This window comes from Euphorbia lathyris, chromosome 5 (genome assembly GCF_963576675.1).
Source record: "Euphorbia lathyris chromosome 5, ddEupLath1.1, whole genome shotgun sequence".
Classification (NCBI taxonomy): Eukaryota; Viridiplantae; Streptophyta; class Magnoliopsida; order Malpighiales; family Euphorbiaceae; genus Euphorbia; species Euphorbia lathyris.
Window position 1 is genome coordinate 16,557,953 of NC_088914.1, and position 8,649 is coordinate 16,566,601.

At 32.8% G+C, this 8,649-nt stretch overlaps 1 protein-coding gene across 2 annotated transcripts; it reads right to left on the bottom strand.

Annotated features, from left to right (window-relative positions):
- Window positions 1-982: 982 nt before the first annotated feature.
- LOC136229973 (BTB/POZ domain-containing protein At1g67900) lies at window positions 983-4,235 on the bottom strand. 2 transcript variants are annotated; one of them, XM_066018860.1, is made up of 5 exons: window positions 4,079-4,234; window positions 3,517-3,788; window positions 3,367-3,436; window positions 2,063-3,292; window positions 983-1,695 (listed from the first exon to the last, which is right to left on the bottom strand). In XM_066018860.1, the coding sequence occupies exons 2-5, from the start codon at window positions 3,573-3,575 to the stop codon at window positions 1,204-1,206; spliced, it is 1,851 nt and encodes a 616-aa protein (XP_065874932.1). In that variant the 5' UTR covers window positions 3,576-3,788; window positions 4,079-4,234; the 3' UTR covers window positions 983-1,203. The 2 variants fall into 2 exon arrangements, with proteins under 2 accessions (XP_065874932.1, XP_065874934.1); XM_066018862.1 differs by having other exon boundaries at window positions 1,358-1,720; window positions 4,079-4,235.
- Between the last annotated feature and the right edge of the window lie 4,414 nt (window positions 4,236-8,649).

Here is an 8,649-nt window from a genome sequence, read left to right on the forward strand (position 1 = left end):
TTGACAACTCTGTCGAAAAAATTTCGACTAGCGAAAAAGAAGGGTACATATGATGTTTTAGTGTTTCGTATCCCATACCATGTTATTCACAATAATGTTTGCTATTTTGTAGTGTATCGATTTTCATGGTTGTTCACGAATAAAGAACATCCAAGATTCATGAAAAAACTTAATACAAATACAAATTTGTAAATTTAAAGTTGCTTATTTATAATTTGAAGAGAATTCTAACTTTTTGTTTCCTTATTTTTTTCATTTGGTTTGTACTGAACATTCTTATGGAGTTTGTAAAGGAACACCTTCCTAATATCACTATTCCCATGGTAGCCATTTTGATTTTCGACTTTGTTGATTGTCGGAAATCTTTAATAGTACTTATAGAAGGTGCCGAGTTGGAGTTTATTTTGACGTATAGGGATGATAGGATGATGAAACTTTTCTTTTTCGTTAAATGTAAGAGGGACATTGAAACTTATATCAAAGAACTTTACCCTAATATCAAATAATTAATGAAACTTATAGGAGGTGCCGAGTTGGAGTTTAGTTTGTCGTATATGTGCTTCTTTCTTCTATTATTCTCAAAAGAAATAGTAAAACCGTCATCTGTAACCTCTTAAGCTCATACAGTCTTGATCATATGCATCTTAATGAGCATGTGAAATTTGCTCATTCACCGTTAGATCTAGGCTTATTAGAATCCTAAGGTCGGGATTCAAAACATCCTGAGGCTTAGATTTAATAAGCCTATATCTAACAGTGAATGAGCAAATTCACTTGCTCATTAAGGTACATGTAAAAATTCTTGTAAGCTCATAAATGACTTTTGATATATCCAATCTACCTTCTTTACATTTTATGATGCTGTGGAATATGAATGGAAAGATGAAATTATTAGCTGAAAAACAAAGAAATAAGACAAAAAATCTCCAACATACCAGCTCTACTTTTATGTCAGAACTAATTGCAGTTATCAACAACCACCTGACAAAGGCAAGTGTTTCAGATTTCTCAACAAAAATTAACACAAGAATATATTGTTTGGTCCCACAAAATTCTCATCTTATCTACCAAATAATCCTGTTCTAATTCAATGATTTTCCCTCTCATGTCCTGAAAATCTTCATTCTTATTATATTAGATTACATCAACAATGCACATTAACATTCTTTTGTTACACTTGAAAATTACACAAAAAATTTCCACTTAATTCTTCTCTCCTGCACTTCTATTAATGGACAGTAATTTGCTAAACATCCGTTTAGGTCGAGCGGGGAGAGCTCGAATCGCCTTAAGCTTCGAACTTCTTCCGATTCCGTTAGATCCGTCTAAATCATCATCTTCAGCAAGCTTCATTCTTAATGTAGAAAGCCTTGATTTTGGGGATTTAAGGCCTGAAACACTCCATTGGTCATCCCCAGGAATGCTAGTAGTTGTGCTTAATGCAGCAGCAGTATGCCTAGATGGGTCAATGTTATGTGTGGCTAAAAGGGCCTTAATGTTACTAGGCAACTCGGTTACTTTCCCACCACCAGACATGCCTGCTCTGGCTTGCTCGAAGAAGAGAACTTGAACCACCACTCGCAACGGAAGGAGCTCGTTTTGTGCAGCGTGCATACAGGCTTCGACGGAGAGTTTCTTGCAGTCTAGTGTTCGACATAAACGTTTTCTTTCGCTCTTGTTTAGGTCCGGATGTGCCTGTAATATGTTCATGACAAGGAAACTGTGATGGTTTGGTCATTTTTGCAAATTTACAAACAATTGTAGCCATTCATGGTATAGATAGGTTAGGTCAGCCTAATCCTAACTGCCAATAAATTTGGATTGTGACAACATGTTGAGGTCAAGAAAGTTGGTTATCTAACTGATAAATGATGACCCGCTTCCTAGAATGTGATGGTGAAATATTTCCTAACATCAAACTTTCAAATATTTTATGGCAATGTCGTGTTATAATCGTGTTATGTCATCAATTGTCAATGCAACAAACGTAATAATCATGTTATTTTTGTAAATGTGTTGTCGTGTCATAAATTGAGAGTACTAGCGGTAACTTTTTTTTTACCTTGAGGTAAATGTCAATGGCTCTGTAGAGATCATCATGATCGATTCTGGCGAAATCCGGTATGGTCTCGGCAATGGCAACAAATTTTGAAAGAGGCAAATTGACATCTCTAGCAATTTCTTGAAGGTATCCATCTACAAGCCTTGCTACTTTCAATTTTGAGCTATGTGATGCAGAAGAGGATCTCCTACTTTCTTGAAACTCCAAATCAATATTCTCTGCAGATCTAGACCGTCTCCTTTCGAACCCGAATTTCGACCTTGGAGGACTTGTAGGAGGACTCTGGCCTTGTAACATGAACTTCTCCAAAATGTTCATTACCATATCCACATCATATAGAGTATCATTTGAACATGAAAGACATGGTATTAACAAGTCATTAACTGTTGCTTCCTCTAACTGAAGTCCGATTCTTCGCGCCAATTCGGTCTTAGACGGAGATGATGCGTTGAGAATATTGCTTGCTTTCAACAGTTTAAGCAGAAAACTGCAAGACACTGAACCTTTTTCTGCTGGAAGTAGACTTACTATTGATTCCAATAGCAACCTATGTTTTGAAGTTAAGTCATTCCCCCCGGAATCAGAATCCGAATCTGAACCAACTTTCGATATGTTAGGAAGCCATCTAGCTGCATATATCTTCAATGCATCACCAATAAGACTAGACGGTAACTTTCCGCCCGATTTAATACCTAACATAGCTCTCCAATACAAGTCTATCCCTAATTCTGCAATATCTTCAGCCCACCAATTTGGCCTATGTCTTTGGCTCTCTGCTCCATTACAGGACACATCGTCTCTCACGCGTCTCGAGTGGCTATGCGAGAGGTTTACCTTCGAAGGATGCGTTAAGACCTTGGAGGCTATTGCTTCGATGCACCGACTAGTTATTCCAAGGTCTTCGGACCATAAAGGAAACCCTTTAGTAGTCTGTAATGTAATAATAGAATCCTTCCAACCATGAAGTATGCAGGAATTGAAGAACACTTCAAGTTTGTAAATTAAGTTCCCCTTTTCAACATCTTCTGTCATCTGCAAATATTCTGCAGCACATCTTGCTCCAACAATGTTGTAAGCACTAAGAGTTATGGTTATACCATAACAGAACTTTGCACAGATTTCAAATGCCTCAATCCCCCCCGGAAAATCGGGGAGTTGAACCATCTGTGAGGATTCAGGGGATTCAGAACATAATCTCTGAAGTCTCAAACACTTTGATAACAGTGGAAACTACATCAAATCAAAGGGGAATTTTTCAGAAATCATAGTTAACCAAAATGAAGAACAGAATTCAGAAATTTTACCTTATGAAGCATATATCTACTTCCTTTCACTTGAACAATTAGATCACTAGAAACTTCAGAGGACACAGACCTGCATTAATTCAGGAACATGAAATTCTATAAAAACTGTCAATTTTAAAACTGGATATCAATTTTGAATGCTAGAATTACCTGATAGCTTCAGAAGTGTAGAAGGTGTCTGGCCTGGATCCAAGTTTCATAAACTTCATGACTAGCTAGGGCTTATGATTATTTTTTTTCCTTTTTTTGATGAACACCCTTTTCCTAATTTTTGATTTTCATGAAATGGGTATTGAAAAATTAAGAAACTTGAATCAGAATCAGATTCAGATAGACCCAAGTTGAAGTAAAATACAACAACCTAGTTTCCATTTTTAGTGGAAAGAAAGAGGGAAAGAAAGTAGCTCCTTCCAACCTATTTCCTGTATGAAAAAAGAAGTTGTAACTTAGCAATCAAACAAAAACTCTCATTTAAAGCTGTAATTTTCAATCATTAAAGAATAAGGGATAGAAATTTCATGGAGGAGAAGACATGAATGAAGAACTACACTTATGTGGGTATTATACTCTCCATTCTGAACAACTCCAACTCTTTTTATATATAAAACCCAGAAGAACAATAACTCCAAAAACATAAAATCCGAATTCTTTATACCCCATAGGATTTTCACAAGAAAACAAAGAATTAAAACCATCAAGATTAGATTACTACCTTAATTCCAAGATTTTTGATATGCTAAAACAAGCATAAACTGCCAATTAAGAATTTGGACCTGAAATTGGGACAAACTTTATGGTGTAGAAATACTAATAGCAGTATTTGATCAAAAAAAGAAAAAGAAAACAAAGGAACTCTTTGTAATTTGAAGAAATAAATGTGATTTTTATGGCTCCAAGGCTATATTGGCATTGGCAATGGGTAAATTACACTTATGGTCTCTTAATTTTGCTTTTAATTGCATTATGGCCTCTGAATCTTAAAACACTATATTATAACACCTGGATTTTGCAATTTACTAATAGAATGACCTATTTCCTTGTAAAAAACACTCACTCAACCAAACAATATCTAAACGGTGTAACAAAAAATCAAATATTAAAGTTGTTTAGAATATCATTTTTATAAGCTCGAAAAGCTGTAGAATGGAGGATCGTGTGTTACTGGAGTAATCATCTTGATCAATAGTAAAAAAAAAGTGGTCGTTATGTTAAGGGCGAAGACAGGGGTGTCAGGCCTCTAGAATCACTCCTACTAGTGATGGTTTCCCTTATGTGTTTCTAAAATATTGAAGGTTTGAGGGTGTAAAATGGTTCCCCAAAAGTATATGTCGAAAAAGATCAGTTGAGAAAGATCATGTTTGGGAATTAGTTGTTAGCTGTTAGCTGATAACATTAGATGTTAGCTCTTAACTGATTACATTAGCTGTTAGCTGTTAGCTGATTACATTAGCTATTTGATTAGCTGTTTGTGTAGACCTGTTTGGTAAAAATTAGCTGATTGATAATAGCGGTTTGTGCAAAAAGATGAATAAGGGCATTAATTTTGGCGCAGGAGAAGAGGGAGTCTATCTATTAGGGTTAAAGAAGTCCATTAATTTTAATATTGCAAAACGCTAATTGAAAAAGCTCCTTTTAAGAGCTTTTTCTAAATTAGCGTTTTCATCCCAAAACTCTCTTCCAAACCTCTCTCCACCAAACACTCCAATTAGCGGTTTCAGTGGTCAAACCTCTAAAGTTGGTCAAAACCGCTCTTTTTATCTCAAAACGCTCTTTACCAAACAGGGCTAAAGATGTAAAATGAGATTGAAAAAAAAAAACTTCGTCCAAAAGGTGTAGTTAATGTAAAATTTAACATTTAGCGGAGCAATTTTGTATTCGTCATTGATTATGTTAGTAAAATGTAAACTATATTCGATTTTGAAGTTTCATGGACTATAATGAAAGTAATGAAAAACTTGGGAGGCTATGGAGGTAATTTAGGGTTGGCAATGGCATAGGCATTGACAGCGTGCAATGAGAAAGGCGACGTCCACGTGCTTATCCTGCGCCCACTTGTGCCGTTCCTTCTCATGATTGCCTTGCCACACCAATTTTTATTCTAAGATAAATTGAAATTAATAGTACTATCTTTGGATTATTTTTGTCAAACACACCTCTAATTCTATATTCTTTTTTTAAAAGGAATTTCTTCACAAGTTTCTTTTGAAAAAAAAATAAAGAAGTTAAAAGGAAAAGAGATTAAAGAAGTAGAGAAGAAAAGAGAAGGGTTGCCTTTAACCATTCTCCATTCTCATTTCTCACCTTTAGCTTTTGGTAAAACAATAATGTAACCCTTTAGTTACCCAAATTTTGACTCTTGGACTTTGAATTTTGATTTGATAAAGATTGGCTAGTAAGTTTTGATAAATATGCGTTAGATATATAAAGTTAACAATAACACTTCATTATCATATGCGCCCAGTGGTAAATACAGGATTACTCGGTGGAGGGCCGATTTTACACATGCGTTCGAGAATTTTTTTTTTTTTGTTTTTTTGCTAAATCGAACTTGCTTAATTTTTTTGTATATATGAGTGTTAGAAATTTGAATTTAGAGATGTTTAAGAGGCCTAAAAAAATAGAAATCTGGATTTAGGGAGTACCTAATAGATCCAAAATATTAAAATTTTGAAGTTTAGACAAGCCTAAGGCTCTGTTCTTTATTACTGAACTGAACTGAACTGAACTGAATGCTACTGAACTGAACTGAACTGAACTGAATACTGAACTGAACTGAATTTAACTGAATGCTACTGAACTTAACTGAATGATACCGAACTTAACCGAATTTAATCGAACGTAACAATAATGATGATATTAGACTTTAAAATAATTTAATGATAATATTGGACATTAATAAGCTTATAATAATAATAATAATAATATTTCTACCAAAAAAATAATATCAATAATAAATAAACATATTATTAAAGATTAAACTAAATTAAATATCAAATAAAATCTAAGCTCGATAAAATCCTATGACATTAAATAAAAATGAGTCTAATTTAAATTAAAAATATAAATTACATACAAACACAAATTTATATATAATTTAAAGCCTATGAAATTAAATACAAATTTTTATATGAATACACACTCTTAACTTTTTATTACAATTAAGTATTAAGGTACAAAAATACCTTTAACGTTTTGGGTCCGGGGTTATTTTACTCCTAACGTCTAAATATGAATTTTCATATGAATACAAAATCTTGACTCAATTTATCAATGTTAAGGGTAAAATTGCTATTGGCTTCTAATATTAAGGATAAAATTGCACTATTTGAGATATTAAGGTAGTTGAGCCAGTTAATTTTTTAGAGCATTATAATGTAAACGTATTAATATAATATTTATTTACTTTTCGCAAAATTTGCAAGTAAGTTGCACCAAATAATTATAATTATAATAAATAATGATAATATATATAATGACAAAGCATAAATTATATATAAATATAATTATAATGAAAATAGATAAATTAATATATAATAAATTATAATAATTATAATAAATTGCTGAAATTATTAGGGGCAAGCCTTCCCTTGCCAATTTAATTGGTGGCAAGAGGCCGCTCCTAAGACTCGAACCCGTGACCTCAGGTCACACGGCAACAATGTTTTACCGTTGCGCCAAGACTCACCCTCTATATATAAATAATAATAATATATAATAATTATAATAAATAATGATAAATTATTGAATACTGAAACTGAATACTGAACTGAACTGAACTGAACTGATCTGAACTGAACTGAACTGAACTGAACTGATTACTACTGAACTGAACTGATTGTTACTGAAATTAAGTAATAAAGAACAGGGCCTAACACGTAATGAGATATATTTAATTTTCTTTATTAGTTCAATACTAGTTTCTAAAAAAAATTATAACATTTTTACATTTTTTTATGTTTAGTTTAAAAATTTAAAAATTTAATTTAGAAATTAAGTTGTTTGAGTCTCAAAAATAAGAAATTAATTTTTTAATGGAAAAGACATAATAAAAATGAGTTCAAAAGTGTTATGAAAATAAATAAAGTAATTAATAATGGTAACATAATTTTATAATTATCGAAAAATAAAATTTAAATAAACAAATATTTTCTAAAATAAATTGAGGTTGGGGGGAATTGAACCTAGAACCTTTTAAAAAGAAACAATGGTATTTCCGGTGGCCGGAGGGGCCCGGCCCCCCTCCTGTATACGCCCTTGTATGCGCCTGATAGAGGCAACTTTAACGCATCTCTTCATCCACTAGCCAAGTGGACTATCACAACACGTACGACAAACTAGACGTTAACAAAATTAGATTCGTTCATACATAGTGTGGGTCCCTTGTGAGGGCAGAATGAATCTCATCAGGATGTAATGATGAAGAAACTCCTATATATACACAAGAATTAAAACCAAAACGAACTTAATTACTGGATTTGCGGAGTTTGTCACTAGTTTAATCCTGACTTTGATTTCATTTCAAGTGGTTTATTAGAAGATCCTCCTCTAATTAGAAAGACTATATTCCTCTAGATATCACACTTCAACCATAAGTGGTATGAAATATTCTTTAATGAGTACACTTATGTGAAGGTCAAACTGGAAAATTGTATGAAAGTTTTAAGAAGTTTAGAAATGAAAGAAGAAAATTGTTATTCTTATATTGATTAATGAACATATTACAAAGTATATATATATATATATATATATATATATATATATATAAAAGATGTTGATATGACATCATGTCTCTAACAAACTTTTTAACCACCTAAAAATACTTGCATATTCTACCTGACATGTGTATAATTAACAGTAATTAACTTCTACAAATGCTTCAATGTATCGTTAGCTATTATGTAGTTGGATCAGCCCCTTTCACATGTTTTCACTCCATTTCACTTCTTTTCACCACCATCATCATCGCTCTATAACATACTACCCTCAAGATGAAGCACATGAGAAAAACTTCATCTTGCCTAATAATGCTGACATTTGTGTTGGTCTCTAATAGGGCAGGTTATATAAAGGGGGAGGGGGAGTGAATAGAACTATTAAGTAAATTTTATGCCTCTAAAACTTTTTACTTAAGTCAATATAACACATAGGGTAATTCCAGTATCAGAGGTAATTTTAGTGTACTAAGCTATTTAGCAATATAGTCTACTAAGTTTGCTTAAGCTTCTGATAATTTCCAACTCAGAGGTTAACTCTATTTTAAAGGTTCTGAAGAACAATGTAAAA

Coding starts and splice junctions, on each gene's coding strand:
- LOC136229973 (XM_066018860.1), bottom strand. CDS start 3,575: ATGAAGTTTATGAAACTTGGATCCAGGCCAGACACCTTCTACACTTCT. Junction 3,293..3,366: donor GTAGATATATGCTTCATAAG/GTAAAATTTCTG, acceptor GATTTGATGTAG/TTTCCACTGTTATCAAAGTG. Junction 1,696..2,062: donor CCATTGACATTTACCTCAAG/GTAAAAAAAAAG, acceptor AACATATTACAG/GCACATCCGGACCTAAACAA.